Source organism: Mixophyes fleayi, chromosome 8, assembly GCF_038048845.1.
Source record: "Mixophyes fleayi isolate aMixFle1 chromosome 8, aMixFle1.hap1, whole genome shotgun sequence".
Lineage (NCBI taxonomy): Eukaryota > Metazoa > Chordata > Amphibia > Anura > Limnodynastidae > Mixophyes > Mixophyes fleayi.
In genome coordinates, this window is record NC_134409.1 from 45839592 (window position 1) to 45860804 (window position 21213).

Genomic DNA, 21213 nt, shown 5'->3' on the forward strand with positions numbered 1-21213 from the left:
CATTTGATGTAACATCAGTAGTTTCATCAAGAGAAATTGAAAAATATTTACAATTATCTAAGTCTCCTTTTAATTGATGCTGTATATTTGTGTTTAATCTCATTATTCTGTCTTTGATGACATTTCTACTGATTGGTAACTCAGAAATTCGCTTAATAATAGCATTTTTATTTTGCATATCGTGAAATAAAACTGGTGCACACCTTAGAAGAGTTACTTTAAGAAATTCTCCTTCACTGAGGGCTTTTCCATGCTGAGCTATGGAGTGAGCAATGCATAAACTTGCAGATGGTAAATTTGTAGAGCCTCTTACAAATTTAAGGAGGGAATTTGATTGGCTCTTATAGAGGTGTAACTGCTTAGAAATGTGTTCCTTCCTTTCATCCAGACTTTTTTCCAAAAGCTGGCGATGATTAGTTTCAAAATGTCTATTTATGTTTCACGTTCTGCTTACTACTGTCTCATTACATAGTATGCATAATGATCTGTTTTTTCTGTCTATAATGCCATACATCTCTGTCCATATGTCTTGAAAGGATCTGCTACTGCTACTACCACTCTCTTTATCATTCAATCTTGCTTTTTTATGTTTTGGATTCTCCATCTCAGGGCTGCAACAATACATAAATAAAATTCAGGGCATTTTCTATAAAAGGTTAATTCATAAATTAACTTATATTATTTTGTACCAGGAGTCAGTCCAACAACACTGTTACAGAGGTAATTAAAAACCTATTGACCGCTTTAATTACCCCTGTAATGGTGTTGTTGGACAGACTCCTGTACAAAATAATTTAAAGCACTACACTACATACTCCCTTCTGTAACTAGCAGTATGCAGGCGCGTACCTGCAGCACTTTTGGCAGAGCTCAGCAAGACCGTGGAGCAGGAACTAGGCAGGGCTTGGAACAGTAGAAGAGGCTCCAGATGGCAGGACAGGGAAACACAGTCTCCAAAGAAGAAGAACCCTGCCAGGAGAAAGATAAAAGTCAAGATGATGGCCAAAATAAGGGTTTTGTTCTTTGGTTTGTGTTTTAGAAATTGGGCGGGTTGTATGGTGCTCTGTGAGGATAGTGAGAACACTCCCTTGAAGCAGGAACTGCAAGAGGTGCTCTGGAGGTAAGTCATACCCCATTCATACTGCACCAAAAACCCGGGTTTTTGCAGAGGCACGCTGAAAAACCCGGGTCTTGGTGCAGTATGAATAGTCCAACCACAAAATCCCGGGTCTAAAATCCCGGGACTTAGACCCGGGATTTTGCGAGGGGTAATTCCCGTGTTGGACCCCGCTAGCCTGCAGTATGAATGGTGCAACCCGTGTATTTCCCGGGTCTCACCATTCATACTGTAAAAAAAAAAAATTGTGAGGTAAAAAAAAAGATTTTAATTAATAAAAAATACATAACAAATGTTTACTTAACTTATTTTCAGCCAGCGGTGTCTCCGGTGCGTTGCCAGCTGTCAGGGGGACCTCTGGGTACTAAAATTACTTCATTTCTAATGGACTAGAAATGACGTCATTTTAGTACCCAGAGGCCCCCCTGACAGCCGGCAATGCACCGGAGACACCGCTGGCTGAAAATAAGTTAAGTAAACATTTCCTATGTATTTTTTTTTAATTAAAATCTTTTTTAACACTTTTTTTTTCTAAAACCCGGGTCGGGCAGGTGCAGTATGAACCCGCCCGACCCGGGAATATTGTTATCTATACTGCCCTGTGCCCCGGCAATATCCCGGGTTAACAACCCGGGATATTGCCGGGGCGGCAGTATGAAAGTGGTATTATATGGTGATGTGAGACAAGGGTGGGAATAGAAGTATCAGGTGGTGTTGTATAGTAACAGTCTTATACAATGGTAGTACACTTTATTTTGATATGCATGTATCTATTCAGGGTACATATGCCAAAATGAAAAAGAGTGAGAGAGAGTGTATCAGGTTGGAACTTGCGAGCAGGAGCAGAGGATGAAGACAGAAAAAGGCAACAATAGTGAAGTACGTTAATGCAGATCTTATTATTATGTAAGACAATTGCACTTACAGGAAAGCCACTTGCAATGCTGCGTATCGGGAGTACAGTGTCTGGTTGTTGCAGTGCTGTCCTTGTGCGCTGTTTATGACTAACTGGGGTGATAGTGCAGGGCTGTGAACCTCGCTGGTCTCCCTGGTCCGGTCTTGATGCGCTGCTGTACATCTCATGTTTCAGGGCTGTGGCTCCTTTGCTGCTGTAGGGCCCTTCCTAAGGCAATGACAAACAACAAAACCGCTGTTTATGGCGGTTTAAACTGGTTCTCTGCAGAACTCTCATGCCAGCGGTGACACCACGCCTCAACGCAACAACCAGGGATTGGAGCAGAGCGCAGCTAATCAAAGGGTAGCCTCTGAAACTGGAGGTTTTACCGCACCACTAGGCGTGTCAGTCAAACTGTCTCCGTGTGTCACGAGTGACACGCGTGTCATAGGTTCGCCATCACGGGTTTAGCTGATTGTAAAATAAAATGGCCAATTTGTAGGAATCAACTTTTGGTAAACCCCATTTATATTAGATATTAGTAAATGGACGGACGCCTTTCGTATCCATCTGCTGTCCCAACCTGAAGACTCCAGCTTGATACTAATTTTGAAAAGATGGAAGGTGAGTACCTGGAAGGAATCCTGATTTGCTAAGAAGGAGGTAAGTGGTGAAATTTTAGAAGAGATATGTGGTAAAGTTCGTAATCGCTTCCAACAATTCAGTGTGGGTGAAATAGTTGGGCAAGGAATTGAGGATAGGCTCGGCAACAAAGGTACAATCTCATTTGGGAGGTGTGGGAATTCTTCCTCAAGAGAGACCCATTGTTTGTTATGTTTGGACCTAGTCCATTCCAAGATCCTATTTAGCATAATCGCGTTATAATAACTAGATGTGTGTGGAAGTTGAAGTCCTCCTAAGTGTTTGTGTCTGAATAAAATTTCATGTTGAATGCGGGGATGTTTGTTACCCCAAATAAAACATCTTTTTAAGCCTTGAACATCTTGGAACTATTTTGAGGGAATATGGATCGTAAGAGTTTGAATTTTATAGAGGATTTTAGGAAGTGTGTTCATTTTAATAATGTTAACTCTACCAATCAATGATAGTCTTTTAAAATTCCATTTTTTCCAAATCATTCTTTAAGGATGAAATGATAGTCGAGAAATTGAAATGAAAGGGTTGAGAAAGATCTTTGGTCAATTGAATTCAAAGATATTTAAGATGAGATTGATGCCAGATAAATGGGAATCTATTCTTAAAGTACCCAACTATCGGGAGACGGGTAAGGCTCATTTGGACATCAAGCAAGGGAGCAAGGTCACAGGACAGGAGATCAATGCTAATAAATCATCAAAAAGCACTAATTTACATTCCTTATTACCTACTTCAATTCCAGAAATGTCAGGATTGGCTCTAATTGCTCTTGCAAGGGTTTCCATGAAGAGGATGAAGATCAATGGTGATAACAGGCAACCCTGTCTGGTGCCGTTTAAGATATTGAAAGGTTTGGCTAGAGATCAGTTAATCTTTATATAAGCCGAAGGAGATTTATAGAGTGCTAAAATTATATGTAATGTCAGGGGATCCAAACATATGTGTCTCAGAAGATCAGATATGAACTCCCAATACACCCTATCAAATGTTTTTTCTGCATCTGTAGATAGTAGAATGGTAGGGGTATCATCCTGTAAAGAAAGATGTATGTTATGAGCCACGGTGGTGCCCTAAGCTGCCGTAACTCACTATCTTCATGCGGGCCGTGTTCCAGCTGTCTCCATGATGGCAGATACATAATTTCCTTTTCGTCCTGGCCATCATCAATTAAACAGTTAATTTAACTTTATTTATGATGCATATATATTTGTGAGACCTATTCTGCTATTGTATTATAATTTGTAGGTTTATACATATACCACCATCATCCTATGCAGGTCTCTAAAAGTACATCATTTTACTTATCAAATTGGACTACACTATTATGAATGCCTCTTTTGAGGACATATGCTGACTATTATCTTAACTTACTGAGTACAACCCACAAAGTTTGTGTGGATTGAATTTTGAACCTTCTTTGCATTATATTTGTATTGATCGTTACTAGAATTGGTCTATTTGTGGTCCGGATCATACGTACATGGTTATTTTATGTTTGCATATGCAATATTAATTTATGTCCTTTTCTATTACAAATTTCACATTGTGCCTGGGAATCAAATTTCTATCAGTTTTTAAAGGAAAGGGACCCTCCTCTTATACATTATTTCCCTAGACGACTGCACTATATATTTAAGAGGAAGTGCGATTTACCACACCTAGTTTGTTTACATCATCAAGATAACAACCAGGAGACTATGTATCTAAAAACACTGAGTCCTGGCATAAGGGGCAGCTAGGCGTGTGCGCAACAAACCCAATAAATTAAAAAGCCTCTGAGGCTGATTTCCCCCTGCTGGGGATTGGTTCCCCAATGTATATAAAGCAGGGAGGGCTTAGCCTCCCTGCCGGTTATAGCATTGACTCAGGCAGCTGCTAACCAGCTTGTTACTGTGACCTGTGTACTCTCTGTTGCCCTCTTGTTGGGACACCCATCTTGTTAATTGGACTCTGCTTGTTTTTTGATAGCTCTGACCTTTGGATTTGTTTCTTGGATTTTCCTGCTCACTGCCAGCCCTGACCTTTTGCCTGACCCTGACCATTCTACCTGCTACGGATCCCTGAACTCAGCTTGCTTCTGCTAACATCAAATCTACCCCTTCGATTTCCCTTGCTGCAGTATTGTTCATAAGTTTACACTAAGCTAGAGTTTAAGACCTGGGGGCATCTGAGTACCTGTGAGCGCAACAAGCTCTACTGGAAAGGCGGCTGCTATAGGCTGGATTACTAGTTCTGCAAGATTATGACAATAACTGCTAGCCATAACATTATGCATGCATTAGATTAATTATTTTTGTGGTGTTGTCGCAGGCTTTTTGGTCAGCCACAAAACCTACTTGATCATCGTCTATAATTTCAGGGAGGAAGGATTTCAATCTGTTTGCAAGCATTTTCACATAGTGTGATATCTACAAATAGGTTGATAACTGGGGATGGAAATTTCATTTCCTTCGATATAATTGTAATGTGGGCTTCTACGGATTGTTTAGAGAAATTAGATTTGGCATAAATGCTTGAAGAAGTAATGGGACAAGTTGGGTTTTGAAGGACTTAAAATAAGTTATCATAAAGCCATTGGAACCTGGGCTTTTACCTCAACGGGAAGAAGAGATAGCTTGTTCCAATTCTTGAGTAGTAAACGACTGTTCTAGAGAGTCTATTTGCTTCTGACAATTTTGGAAACTTACTTGAGCATAAATAGTTATCGATCTCACCCCTCTCATAATGTTTGATGAAGAGCCAGGAATGTTGTACAATTTGGAGTAATAAAAGAGAAGTGGCTATTTTGTTTGTGTGTGTGGCCATTATCATCTTTGATGGATTGGGTAAATGAGATAAATCTTTGGCTTCATAGGCATTGGGCAAGCATTTTTTTGCCAAGTTTGTTCCCCCATTGATAAAAGGGATTGCGGCACATCTGTTTAATTTTATAGTTCAATAAAGTATTTACTGAATCAGTAGAGGCGAGTGTGGCATAAAAAAGGGATTTGGATACAGAGGATTTGTGGACAGTTTCTAGATCTTTTGTTTTGCATAAGAGGGTATGTATTTGTGTTTCTTTTTTCATAAAAGTTCCCAATTGAATGCATTTACATTGCATGACACATTTATGGGCTTCCCAGATAGTGATTTTGGAGATATCAGGAGTATTAGTAATAGTTACATATTTTTTGATACTGTCGGAATCCTCTAAAACTATTTTAGCTATTATAGGTTTAGATGTCCTGTAGCTTGATGTTATGGTTGCTGGAATGCATTGCATAACTATGAGGAATTTACCTATTATTATAAAGGACTTGGAGAGTCGGGTCCATTTAAGACATTTCTGTTTCCGTTCCAAATTTAGATTTGAGCAAGACTTCTCTGCACAACATTTTCCATTATGTCTGTCTTATGAGGTTAGCGGAAATAATATAATAAATGATAAAACTCAGTAACAATATATATGCTTTATTAAGGTGAAGAGCATCTACACTTTCAGATAAACAGAAGTAGACTTGATTGGCATTACCATAACATTTGAACAAAGCATCTAACCAACATGTGTAGTTAGAAAAAAAAAATGAGTAAAATAATAAAATTGTATAAGCATTATTTCCATTATTGTAAATTGCGACCACTTTACTAATCTATGTGAATCCATCATTTGGTACCTGAGAGACTACAGAACTACAATGCAGTTATTATTTTTGCACACCTGGGGAAGATAATATTAACTGCATAAGTATGTAACCTCAAGAGAAAGTATTCGTTTTATATGATATGAATTTTACAGGTATGCACCAAATGTGACTACTTTAATGTGAGGTCTCAAAAATATTCAGGTTATCAGGCAAGTTTTTATGAAGCTGGAAAGAAATGGTGTCCTGTCCAATGTTCCATAATTGTCCTTATACCTTGCAGGTTAACTACTACATGTAAACAGCACATAAAGGCCCTTATTTAGAGTTAAGCTTAAATCCAGCAAGATGGCGCAATTTTACACCTTGTTAAAATTATGATACGCTGCAGGGGGCAGAGGTACATAAAAAAATTTAAAACGTGAGCAGATCTAGCATTAACATGGGGGTTTCTCTATCTGAGAAACCCCTGTGTCTTGTGTAAGGGCTCAATTCTAAAATGTTGTGTTAAAATAAGCTGCACAGTAGTTGTGTGCTACATATCATACCATCAAGGAATTTGCTCTCACCAGATATATCACCCCACACGCACCTGGCGGTTATAGCGTTGACTCTGTCCGTTGCTAACCTGAATGTTACTATGACCTGTCTCCCTCTTCTCTTCCCATGCAGCTTGTCCCCTTGATCTGGGTCCATCTTGCGCCATTTAGATGGATTTGCTTGCAACGCTAGCCGAGACCCAAATTCCACATTTAAAAAAAAAACTCTTGTAGAAAATTGACTAATTACAATAGAACTATCTCATTGGTAGCAGAAAACATGTACGGTCATTAGCATATACATTATAATAATGATACTTATGAAGCTATATGCAATTTTTTTGAATAAACATTAAACCACCATGAGCACAAACACAATGAAAGATAACAGACTTGTTGCTATAGGTCACAGCACATTTGTGCGCTTTGCATTATTATAAAATGCGTTTACTGTGGGCTGCTCATGTATACAAAAATGTTGAAGATTGTAATAATGGGCAATAAATGCCCAAATTAAGACAACTATGTTATATGCTTACACTGTTATAAAAGTTTCACCTTTGACAATGTTACATTGAGATATATATGGCGGCAAATACAATCAGTATGCCTAAGAGCTTAAAAGCAAAAGGAAATACACTGTGAGCAGAGTCATTATTTAGGACACGTGTTTTTGTGGGCTTGACGATACGGTCATGCTGAGTTAATATGGCTTTCCTGGAATCCTTCCATTGTCCTGGTCCACACAAGCGGTACTGGTATGGTGTGCATGGGCCAAAGAACATCTCCCAGGCTAGCTTAGGATCTGACAGCAATAAGCGCATCATATTAGGCTTACAGCCTATCTCCTCTGCAATTTCATCCATGTATAACACATAATCCACTTGTATGGTATGACGCTCACTTTTCACATACCTGGAGAAAGGTGTATTGGAGATCATTATGAGCTTTATTGTCAGGTATACGTAAGAGAACAAGTTGTACTTAGTCACTTCAAACTGTCAACAAAGTCTAAAATTAATACTTCAGTAAGCCGCACTTGCTTTGACCAATGAAAGTCTAGTAATTGCAAGAAACCGATACCTCTTACAGCTACCTAAGCGGTTATATTAAATAAGAAATCTGCTATTTATATTCAAGGAAGCCAACCTTTTCTGCAGGTCTTGCTTTTTCTTGTTTATTTCAGCAATCATTTCATTCATGGGTGGCACTTGCTTTAGACCTGGAAACAAAACGCAAACATGTTTAAAAAATAAAACATTTCCATGATAATAGGTCTTATGAATTAAAAATATCACACAAACTAATTTAGGATTAAAATTAGATTAACAAATACATACCTTTAAAAACTCTTGTTGCCCAGCGAGCCTGAATCTCAGCAACAGGCATTATAGCACCAATAGGTTGGACGTAGCCAATGCAAGCAACGGTTGGCTTTTCCAAATGCGGAGGAAATACCATTTTATACAAAGGCACTTCGTTATTTTCCACCTTTATAACAGAATCATCAAAGTAAGAAAATGAGAAACTATATCCTGTGGCAAAAATGACAAAGTCAATGTCTTTCTCTACTGATCCGTCTTCAAATATGGCATCTGTCTCTGTAAACCGTTTCACATTAGTCTTCACCAGTACTTTGCCAGAGATAATGCGATTGGGGAGATCATCGCTAATTGTTGGGTGCTGGCTGAGAACCCTGCATGTTTGTATGAGTAGAGATATAAAAAGTTATTCAATAAGGAGGGGGGAAAAACAGCAAGAAACAATTCTAAATGGTAGACTGTTGTCACTAATTGGAATCTATTACGGTGTCTGGCTGGATTTGTAATTATCCAGTCTTCTTCAATATTGCGCAATGGATTATAATCTCATGGTTTTGTGGTGAACAACAGCATTTAGGGAAATTGAGAATTATTAAGACATTCTATCCATATAATATTACATTACAAATTTTGTTTTGGAACCCAGAAGCCCCATATTTCCATATTCACAATAAAAAGTAAACATCTGCACCTGTGCTGAGGTTTTAGGCCAAAGTTTTCGTGGTCAACCCTGGAGTTTAATTTTTTCTCCAGGTAGTTGTTTGCCAAAGACGGAAATGCATCCTGAAGTATGCTATAGAAACGAGTGAAGAGGACTACATCCAGTGGGAAGCCATTGTCACAAACACGGTTCAGTAGCCACGCTCCTCTCCTGGTGCTTAGGAATACCTGGAAAAACAGCAGCGGATGAGATTTGTAATGATTACCATCACATTATTGATTTGTTTATTGATCGCAAGTTCCCTGACACAGTTTTGCTTTATGTAAGTTCTACAATTAAGACTCTGGATGGCTTGATTATGCTGAAATATTTGTTATAACATCAATTATATTTATTTTACGTGACAAATATACTTTGGAGGTGTGTTTTGGGCTGTTCCTTTCAGCCCTGGGAAACTGCATCACTCTGTTTATTGCGGCAATATATCTTCATACTACTTTATACCAGCAGCAAATTCTCCTTATTGCGCTAGTCTGTAATTTATGAGACATTATGAGAGTGTGAATTATTGAAGAAAACTCTTGTTCCTATATTAGCCTTTCTAAAGAGTCGCCACATACTGATTTTGCTAAGAATGGACCTCTGCATAGGAGAACTAGTATGAATTAAATCTTATTTTGGCTTCCTATATGACACCGAGAACTGATATTTCTAAACTGGATATCATTAGTTTTTATTTTGAAAATCCAAAACTGACCCACTGTTTAAACAGTTTGTTGGACTTGGGATTTTATGTACTATATGAGAGTTATCTTGTACTAATGCAATGTCTAGTCCCTCATATTTAATTTGCATTCAAGCATAAGGTATTCTGTTTAGAAAGCTTGTAACATTTTCTTTAGGATTTTATATGCTTAGCAATTTATTAGATTTGTTTTTGGCTAAAGGCATAAATTGCTTTTTGGACTCACAAGATTTTACTCATTTATAGAAGGATTCTCCATTTTAAGTTAATAATTGGCACTCCGCCCATCTATGCATTCCTCATAATGGTATTTAGTTTCTTATGTATTCTGTTTATTTCAGCACCACACACTATTCAACTGCCTGTACCTTGTGTGCATGGAAATAATTTGAAGGGTCTATACACCCACATTTCCATGTTGTTCTCCTGCTACTCTGAAACATGCTACAGCACACTAAGGTATAACAGGGATGCAGGATTGCTTGCTGGAAATGTGGAATGTTAGCTAGGTAAATATAGATTAAAAAATAATCATTATGAGGATGTTCTAAATGAGTGGGTGCAATTATTAAATTTGGTTCTTGATCCCATTAAAGTGCACCTATCTGCTATACACATTAGAGGCAGCCTAGGAACCATGGCCTCATGAATATTTGGTAAAATACCTCAGTGATGTTGCATGTTTCAAGTGAATTGATTGGTGTATATTGAATCAGCCAACAAAGTGAATGCTTCAAATGTGTGTTCATATCCGAACACCTGCCCTTGGAGTGTTCACTGTTTTAAAGTGAAAGGAAAATGTTGCTCTTTGGGGGGGCCGCTGTTCTCTATGACAAATTCTTAAGCTGTTCACAGCTGAAAGTGCAATAAGCTGTCGAAACTGCATTACAAGCCTATTAGACTTTTGGGGCAAAACACAAAGATATGATAATCATCTCATTAAAAAAAACTGTGCAGAGTGGCTGAACTTATTGGTATGGTATCAGTGGGTCTTGCTTGATTTGAGTATTCTGTTTGTTGTGATTTATGCATATGTTTATCCATTTAAATAGTACTTATAGTTCATCTATAATTTCAAATGTTTTGTTGAATGGTTTGTTGTAAATTGAAAATATGCCGACTAAACAAGATTTTAAAAAACTATAATTTTTGGACAAGACATTGCAGTGTTCTAGTTCCAATTTGTGACAGAGAAGTGTTTACTACTCAGTGGACAAATTTACCCCATCGCTCCCTGATTTTGCACAGACTAATAGAGGAGGACATATCTGATTGGAAGCATGGTCACAGTGAATTGGGGTGTGCGCTTCTGTGGATCAACAAAGCAGCCAGACAGATATGGAGGTGACCAATTTTGTCCTTATTGTTAATACCAGAATGTTGCCGAGTATGCCTTAATTGACCTGCTACATATGTGCAAGACACACAAACAACAACTTGACAGTTCAACACATGTGTTGTAGCTTGTAGGTCCAGAATAGCAGAACAGAGCGCTCGAATATGATAACTCCATACAATCACATCAAATCACAAGGAGAATGTCTTATATAACTTAGCTCAAATACTCTAGGTTTAAACTCTGTAGAGCGAGCAGTAACACAATAGTAGACATACTAGTTCCTCTAACACGCACCTGTTTAGCTACAGTGCTGAGCTCCACAACAAGGTCAACTGCTGTGTTTCCAATACCAACCACTATAACTCTTTTGTCCTTGAAGGGGTCTGCTGATTTGTAGTCACGACTGTGAAAATATTTACCTCTGAAATTCTCAATACCTGTGAATACCAAGAGACGACAATGAGAAAAATTACAGATTCTAATTTTTTTTCTCAATAAAAATAAAACTAGACACATGTATTAAATATTTATTGCATGTGTATTTAGAAACAATGGTTTCTATTAAATAGGCCTATTGGTGCAGTGCATTAAATCGGTGAGATAATTGTTCTGTTCGCAGACTTCTGTCTCTACATTTTGAAAAACTATGGCATTCACAGCTCTCAGTAATACTAGGGATGTGCACCGGCGACTTTTGGTGTCTCGTGTTTTGTGTTTTGGATTCGGATTTTCGTGATGTTTTGGGTTCGGATTTGTTTCGCAAAACACCTGCCGAAAGGTTTTGGTTCGGATTTAAGGTTTTGGATTCGGATTTTTTTTTGAAAAAAGCATAAAAAGTTAAAAAATCAAGTTTTTGGGCTTATTTTCACTCCTTCGCTATTATTAACCTCAATAACATTCATTAACAAGCATTTCCACTAATTTACAGTGTATTCTGAACACCTCACAATATAGTTATTAGTCCAAAACGTTGCAACGAGGTATCTTTCTGCTTTGCGTAGTGGAGTGGTCCCCACAATATAATAAGAAAACCATCAACTGGTCTTAATCGCACCAAAAAATGTACCTGGACTGCGTAAAGGAGTGGTCACCACAATATAATTTAAAAACCCTGAACTTGTATGATTCGCACCAATAAATGTATCTGGACTGCATAGAGGAGTGGTCACCACAATATAATTTAAAAACCCTGAACTTGTATGATTCGCACCAATAAATGTATCTGGACTGCGTAGAGGAGTGGGTCACCACAATATATGATAGTAGATGCTGCTACTGATGCAGCTGTTGCTGTTGCTGCGGAAGGGGATGCATCTACCCAGTGGGCTGTCACAGTCATATAGTCCTTCGTTTGCCCAGAACCACTTGTCCACATGTCCGTGGTTAAGTGGACAGTGGGTACAACCGCATTTTTCAGAGCACTGAGGACACTTGATCGTACTTCTCTGTACATTTTTGGTATCGCCTGCCTAGTGAAGTGGAATCTCGACGGGATTTGGTACCGGGAACACAATACCTCCATCAACCCTCTAAATCCCACTCCACTGATGGCGGACACCGGGCGCACGTCTAACACCAACATTGCAGTTATAGCTGCAGTTATACGCTTTGCAATAGGGTGACTACTATCGTATTTTGTGGTCATGGCAAACGACTGTTGGACGGTCAATTGTTTTGTGAAAGACTTAGCAGTCTTACGACTTCCCCTCTGGGAAGATGACCGACTAACAGCAGCAACAGCAGCAGTGGCAGTAGTAGGCATACCGCTGCAGGATTCCTCGGATGAATCCCGTATTGGAGAGGACTCAGTCTGGCTGCTGACTTGGGCTGCAGGACTGAATCTGATGGAGATCATGGAGGAAGTTGACGAGGAGGGTGTTGCTGGTGTGTATCCAACTGGACCACGGGATTTAGGTGTCCCTGTACCGATGAGGGTCCTAGCCCCAGTTCCTGAACTAACCACTGAACTATGAAGGTTATTCAGGTGACGTATAAGGGAGGATGTTCCTAGGTGGGCAAGATCCTTACCCCTGCTTATTTGAGCTTTACATAAGCTACATATGGCCACACATTGGTTGTCTGGATTTGGATAAAAATAACTCCAGACCGAAGAGGTGCATTTTTTGGTCTTCTGACAAGGCATGACGATGGGCTTTTTCATCCCATGGACATCAGCTGTTTCCCCCCCTGGTGCCTCATTTTCAATAACCACATCACCATCCTCATCATCAAGTTCCTCCACAGCACCAGCTACATCATCAATAGCCTCCTCCCGAGCCACCTCTTCCCGTACAGTGATGGGAAGGTCAGGCTTGACAACCACCAACACCCTTGGACTCGCCTTGGGGATTTGTGATAATTTCTCTTTAGAAGGCAGAGTTGTTTGCAGTTTTGTTGCTGACAGCATAACTCTCTTCAATTTTTTCTCCATTATATGTAGCACAAGATACTGCAGAATGTGTGAACTTGGTAATATTGCAGTACCAATGGGCTTATACTGCAGGATTGGTTTTGCAAATTTTGTTGTAATTAAATTTTTTTAAAATTATTTTTTTGTATTTTTTTTTATAACTTTTTTTACATTTTTTAAACACTTGGGAATATTGGGGAAATAACTATGCCCTTAGAAGCACAGAGCACAGGACACAGGACCACTGGACTGATACTGCAGAACACAGCACAGTACAGCACAGCACAGCACAGCACTAAACAGCACAGCACGAGAGCTACCAGAACAGAGGACCACCTAACACACCCTCCCTCTACCCTGATCAATGCCCGAGTGAAGATGGCGGCGACTAGCGGGGAAATTATAGGATCCGAGTATCGCGAGATCCGACAACGGGATTATGACTCGGAGCCTCGCTTTCAAGTTTTCATTTGGCGCCAATACCCGGAACTGTCTCGGATCTGACTCGGATCGGCAACGTTCGGGTGGGCTCGGATTCAGGAAATCCAAGTGCGCTCATCTCTAGTAATAACAATCTTTTTTGAATCTTTTTTACGTAACCAAGGCTTGGTTCCCTTGGTATGGGGGGTGTGAGGCTCAGTAAAAACATTGAGAACAAATGATATATTGCCTGGCACCCATTACCTTCCTACCCAAGTCAGTCTAATATACCTTCTCAAAACTATGAAAGTACACCTAAAATACAAGCGGCCTTAGAGTAAAATGGTCACACACACAGTGGAGGCATTCATTGTGGTGGCTGAACAATATGCAGCAATTGACCAAAAACAAATATAAGCACACACACTATATATACATACACACACACATTATATAAATATACACATACACACACACAAATATACACACACATATAAAGTGTTGTTCATTATGCTGGCTGACCGATGTCAAATAAATTGAATGGCGACAAGTGAGATGGACTCTGTTAACCTAGCATCAGGGTTACAAGAGAGTGTGGAATTTTGTTACTTTGCCATCCTGACAATAAAAACAAAGTTCCAGCTAGAAGTTGTCATGCATGCATCACCGGAAGGGTGCTCATAAAAGCTTAAATAAGTCAATAATATAATTTGATTATCGCCAACTCAAACTCAATCTTTCAAAAACTGAATTAATAATATTCCCACCCAAAAACAGAAGCTTCCTGCCTCACATTTCTATTTCTATTGATAACATGACCATAAATCCCACCCCGCAAGCTCGCTCCCTAGGTGTAATCCTTGACTCACATCTATAATTTATTCCCCACATCAACTCTATATCTAAATAATGTTACATACATCTAAAGAACATTTCCAGAATACGCACATCTCCCACAAGACACCGCAAAAACCTTAATTCATGCACTCATCATCTCCTGCATTGACTATTGCAATTCCCTCCTTACTGGTCTTCCCAAAGTCAGACTTGAACCCCTACAATCTATTTTGCACGCAACAGCTAGATTGATTTTCCTTGCAAACCGTTCTTCCTCTGCTGAGCCACTATGTCAGTCTCTACATTGGTTGTCTGTATTTCAACAAATCCAATATAAAATTCTTCTACTCACATAAAAGGCAGTCAACAAAGTTGCACCGACATACATTTCGTCACTTATCTCAAAATATCTCCCAACTCGACACCTCCGTTCTGCACAAGTTCTACGTCTCTCTTCCACTCTCATCACATCCTCCCATTCTCGGTTACAGGACTTTTTTTGGGCTGCACGACTTTTTGGAATTCCTTCCCTCGCACAGTAAGACTTTCCTCTAGTCTTCAAACCTTCAAACGCTCTCTAAAAACCCACCTCTTCAGACAAGCGTATGATATTCCTCAACCACCATCTTAATCTCCCTAGGTTACCCTATTGCCACCCTGTACACAGCTAACACAAGACAACCCTCTGACCAACATTGCTACACACACAGCCCACTCAATACTTTTACCTTTGCATTCTAGCTGGCTCAGTGTGCAATATAATATAGCACATGCCCTTGTATTTCAAACTCCCATTGTCCCATAGATTGTAAGCTTGCGAGCAGAGTTCTCTTACCTCTCTGTCTGTATGTATTACCCAGTATTGTTTTATTAATGTTTGTTTGTTTCCAATTGTAAAGTGCTACGGAATTTGCTGGCGCTATATAAATAAATGTTGATGAGGATGATGATCTAAAGAATAGGTATATGAAAGAGCCAATTTCTCTCTATAGTATAGGAAGTAAAAATAATGTGAAAAAAGTGTGAGAAAAGTGAAAAAAGTGCCAGTGTTGTATTTAAAAGCAGTGCTTTTAAATTGCAATATATGTTAAATTGACCAACTCATGCCAAAGTCTTCCCATTCTGGTCAGTCCTAACATGATCAAATGCTATGCTTTATTTATCTGATTTTGGCGTGAGTTGATCAGCTTATATTGCAATATGTGGAACTAACATTTCCTTTTTTAATATAGAAAAGTAGTTTGCACTCTCCAAATACATTAATGCTGTACTGACTATCCCTGTTTTTTGTCTATACAATGTTAGGGGCCTCTTTATGAAACTAAAAAGTGTGTTAAATTAACCGCAAAATTCTTATTTATTATCACTGCATCGCAGCAGATATCAGATATCTGCTGCTTTGCATTTGTTCTCGTTTTACAGAGCACTCCCCATAACAGTGTATGGGGAGTGCTCATTAACATAATTTATCATTGTCCGTTGCTGAAATTTTACGCTTGTTTTTCATGTTAATGTACGCCAGCTGCTCTTCGGGACAGCGCATGTGTGGAGAGATAATGTGATCTTTCCTGTCAAATGACTTACCTCCAATCCTGTGCGTCCGAACTGCTCTGCCCATCTCACTGACTGTACAGCTGTGTGCATGCCAGTAGCTGTGATCAGCGCTTGTGCACGGGAATTTAAAGAAGAAAACAAAGATAGGCCGCCCAGATTCGCATTACAAAGACGCCGCGGTAAGTGTCTTTCTTTTCACAGGAACAGCAGTTTATCGGAACGCGATAAGGATTGAAAACGATTTTTCATTTTTTCATACTGCCTGCCTGTTCTGTAATAAAAGTACTCCTCCTAGAGTTAGAGATGATCCTGGTATCCTCACATATGGGAAAACTTGTACCTTCATCTGACTAAATGGCATTTTGTCTATAATTGACAATATTTGAGCCATGGGAGGAGATTCTGCATTAAGTCTGTACAATTCTTATATCGGTGAAGCTGATTGAACAGTAGGGCTGCAGCTTGGACTCTGCTGGTTTGTAACATTACTCCTATAGTAAGATTACATCTAATCTAATAGTGCTTATGTGATTTTCATTGGTTATAACTACCTGTTTAGCAGTTATTGCAATACCTGGAAAAGAATGAAGTGGTAAATTTGCATTGGTGTGATGACCAGTACAGACCAGTATGGCATCAAAGACATGTGTCTGCTGTTTTCCTTCAGTCTCTGTGACAACGTCCCACTGACCAGTGGTGATAAAATCTGGACGTTTCTGAATGTTGCAAACAGAGGTCTTGAAGCAAACAAAGAAAATTAAAAAAAAAGAAAGTTACTTGAGATCAAACCCAATTTTTGTGAAACATGGCAATAAGTTATAGGGTAGGTAACAATCAATTAGCCAGGTTGGCTCCAATTTCCATATTAAGACATAACTAGATTTCCAATTAAAGCAGAGTTTGTTGAGGCATATAAAGAATATATGCTTTTGAAATAAGAGAATACTGGTCTGCTAGAAAACACACACTTTACTTCTATAAAGCTGGCAACATGTGATTGCAACACAACCAGATATAATGTCAATTTATCCACACAAATGTTTATGGTCATACTGGACAGATTCAAATGTTTGGTGTTTTTTTTTACCAATATCGGCACATATAAACCAATGTGGTCTTAAAATAACAGGATTTTCTGCACAGTAGAATCAAAATTCTAAGCAAATTATAAATATATCAATTTTATTCAAATAGATTCTGATCAATCAATTCAGGCCCAAACAGAAGGCAATTGTGTTCCAAGTTGGAATTATACAATCAAATCATCCATCAAAGTAGACATGTGTGGCAAGCTTAAGGAACAATTTGATCACTGATGGTATAATTATTTGCTTCCATGCTAACATGTTGACAGTGGTGCTTCAAGGGTGATGCCCAATGAATTAATTAGGCATCACCAATGAACATGAACAAACTGAAAAAAAAAATATCAAAGTTTGTGAAGGACACCAGGGGGTAAATGTATCACACTCCGGTTTCTTCAACTTGCGGGGGTTTGTCGAGATGACAGCTAAAATTTAAAGCGGCGCTGTCTTGTAAAGGGAAACTTGCCTTAACAAGACAGCGCCGCTTTAAATTTTAGCTGTCATCTCGCCGAACTCCCGCGAGTTGAAGAAACCGGAGTATGATACATTTACCCCCAGGTTGGAGACGAAGGCGAAGTGTGGATGGAGTCAAAGCAGCAAGTAGTGAAAGAGAAATGTAAAGGGAATGGTGACCCTGGACAACCTCTCCTTAATTAGACATGCCACCTATGTATAGCAAAATCCTCCTTTTTACCTGAAGCTAAAAGCCTCAGCCCTAGAGGACACAATCTGTTCATAGTGTTTTAATAGAGCTATATGGAAGCTTTTCCATATATACATGCGGGCATGTTTGAATATGGAAAAAAAATCCCTTTAAATATGGGCATAGCTATACAAAACATCTGGACCATTGTGAAGAACACAGATGTACAGATAATATGATAAGCACTGCTAATTAGATATGTGAACTGTGCCTGTAAGAGACCAGGCGGTAAATGTACCAATCTGCGGTTTTCGCAAGTCACCGATATTCGGCGACTTTGTAGGACTAATATAAAATGGCAATGTCTTTAAAGGCAACTGGTGTAATATGAAATATGGTACATCAGAGGTGAGCACCAGTAGCTTACTATAAATTAAAAATGGGATATATGGAGAAAGATGGGGAATTGCCCCACTCTAATGCCCCCAATTCATTTTATGCCACAGTAGTTCCCCCAATTCATAGTATTTCAACCTTACTAGCCTTTATTTAGGCATAGTATGATACAATCCGCACAACCTGCTTCTGCTTATTACCTTGAATTGTATATATTTCAAGAGGTGAAAGTGCTCTGCATATTGACGGAAATAAGATAGCACTTTGGAATTATGCATATAATTTGGGTAGTCCTCAGGGATTGGGTAATCACTATAGCCCATCATCTCCTTAGATGTATTTATGATAACAGAATTGTAAATACTGGCTCTGCCGTCTTCAGGGACTTCCTGCAATGACAAAAAATTTAAGTATACTTTCAGACTTGGCATACATCATTTTTTTTTTTACTTTAATAAAATACTTATCATATTTGCCCACTATCCCGGAATGTCCAGAAGATTCCCGAATTCCAGATCCATCTCCTGAGAAAGCAGAATATTCTCCCACATGCTGCCCACTTCCTAGGGAAGTGGGCAGGATGGGGGACCTAAATGATTTGATTCGCAGTGAATCGCATCATTTTGGCCCCACCCCATGGTAAATGCAGCCATTGTGTTACAGGAGCTGAACCAAAATTAAGCGATTCACAATGCCCTGCCCCCCCTGGACCTGTTCTTCACTTCCCCTCAGGAAGTAGGCAAGTACAATATTACTTATTAAAATCTGCCTGCATTTGTATCTTAAAAGAAGCAAAGTCAGCAACAAGAGACCCGAAGCAGGAAGATTCCAGAAATGTGACAATCCATACAAAATACAAGCAAGTAATATCTTAGACTTCCTTGTTTGTACAGGAAGTTCGCTTCCATGCCTCAGTTACTGCTTGAACCTAGGCACTGAAAGTTAATTTCTCTGCATGTCTTGTCATGATCAATTTGTCAACCTCTGAAAGGCTTAGCTTTTCGGATCTTGACCCCCAAAAGCTAACTCCATCTGAAGATAGCATTAGCTGTTCTATTGTATGGGGAAAGCATTGCAGAAGAGGGATCTTCTGGCAGGCCTTGTGTTTCGTTTCTCTCTCTCCTTTCGCTAATTGTTTTCTGATTAAGCCTGGGCCTGATGGATAGGCCAGTTCAGAACCTGGGAGTAAAGTGATGGCTATTGTAATACCTTACTATAGACTATTCACCGAGACAAGCTCTTATCTGAGCCGCTGTCCCAGTTGAAAAAATTCAATAAATAGCACTGCAATAAGAAATGATAATTAATGTAGAGAAAATGCAAGTGGTCATAGACAACCTTTATGTTGACTTTTTAATAGTAATTTTATTGGTCTTACTGAAACACCTTTTTATGATAAAAAAAATAATGGAGGAGGGGAGTTTTGGGCATAGTTTCCTATATTTGAAAAATCATTTCAGGGTGATAATACAAGCAATGATACTTGCACTATGTTAACTTTTTTTTTTCTCCTTGACAAAGCGAGAATAGCGAAACACACGTTGGCTCATGGATGTTCCCGCCAGAACATGGTGTGACTCCATATTGTTCTTGTTGGTCAGAGCATCTAACTCTTAATATACAGTAGTGGATAAAATATTAAACAAAAAACAAAACAAAGAAAACAAACCACATTAAACACCATAACACAAGCATACAGCACTTTAATATCATGACAGGAAATCTCATTGTATTAAAATAATCAGATTCTGAACACAGTACTAAGACAGAAATGCGTGAGGAGGCTTTAAAATGCCATTTACAAATAATTTAAGTGAATGCTATCTGTCTCAGTAGGAATTGTATGGATCAACATAAAGTTCATATTAGATTCAGAAAAACGGCAATCTCTACGATTATTTGGCAGCTCGACATGGTGTTTAAACCAATTAAGAAATATAGTGAAGTCAAATCACCATAATATAAAAATGGTGATTTGGCTGATACACACTAGTTCTGAACCAGATTACAATGAGTGTCATACAATATATGGACCTGTGAGGCTTTATGGTGATGATTAGTAAAAATAATACATCATATATGCTGAACTAGCCAATTATATATTTTGATTCCAAATGTGGGATTAAGTCACAGAGCCCAGTAATATCTAATATATATAAGCCTAGCGGCGTGTGTTAGTGTGTGTGTGTGTGTGTGTGTGTGTGTGTAAAAAACTATTTTCTCAGAAAGGGCTCATTCAATTGACCTGAAATTTGGTATACTGATATTATTTGACAAAAAAATTATAATAGTGAAGTCAGTTAACTTCCATCATCCCCCCTTCCCCCGTGGGAGGGGTAGTAAATGCTAAATTTACCAGTTGAGGGCTCAAACTCTTGACCATGTGGGTATTTATTTACCAGAGCCTGTGTTTGGCCATGGACAATTGTATGTCGCATTTTCACGAGTACGGAGAAGCAGTGATGTGAAAGTGCAGGTTATGAATACTGCCCTTCAAGGAAGACTGATTGAGCACAGCGATAAGGTGTTTAGCAGAAACGTTGTGTATCGAGAGGTTTTAGAACAGTAAGAAGATGGAGATTAAGGATGTGGCGATGAAGATGAAGGATGAGGTGATGGAGAAGAATGATAAGGTGGTGACATGTGGACAAAACCACGTTAAAAAAGGGTGCTTACGTCGGGAAGTAACGCTCTTCCCCTGAGGAGGCCTGGCCTAGCCCCAAATGCATGACAAGAACCTTTTTAACACCTTAAGTAGCTTGATTTGACTAGAATGTATGCGTATCATGCACGGGTTAACTTGTACTGTATATCCAGCAAGTGGCAAAGAGAGCAAGGATAAGATTTATTGTGTCTACTAATTTTCTAAATAAGATTGCTCCCACAAATATAGGAGCAACATATATTCATTGTTGTTCCATGACTGATTATCTCCCTAATCCAAGATAGTACTAAATAACTAATAGTATCTAA

General features: G+C 38.9%; 1 protein-coding gene across 1 annotated transcript in view; it reads right to left on the minus strand.

Moving 5' to 3' along the window:
• Nucleotides 1–6103: 6103 nt before the first annotated feature.
• The window catches only part of LOC142099241 (flavin-containing monooxygenase 5-like), a 35187-nt gene continuing 20077 nt past the window's right edge, over nt 6104–21213 (minus strand). Inside the window, exons 3-9 of the mRNA XM_075182493.1 lie at nt 18441–18629; nt 16691–16853; nt 11190–11332; nt 8842–9038; nt 8169–8524; nt 7978–8050; nt 6104–7743 (exon numbers count right to left, since the gene is read on the minus strand). Of these exons, the coding sequence (XP_075038594.1) occupies nt 7398–7743; nt 7978–8050; nt 8169–8524; nt 8842–9038; nt 11190–11332; nt 16691–16853; nt 18441–18629 (1467 nt within the window). The 3' untranslated portion in view covers nt 6104–7397. The remainder of the gene's footprint in view (nt 7744–7977; nt 8051–8168; nt 8525–8841; nt 9039–11189; nt 11333–16690; nt 16854–18440; nt 18630–21213) is intronic.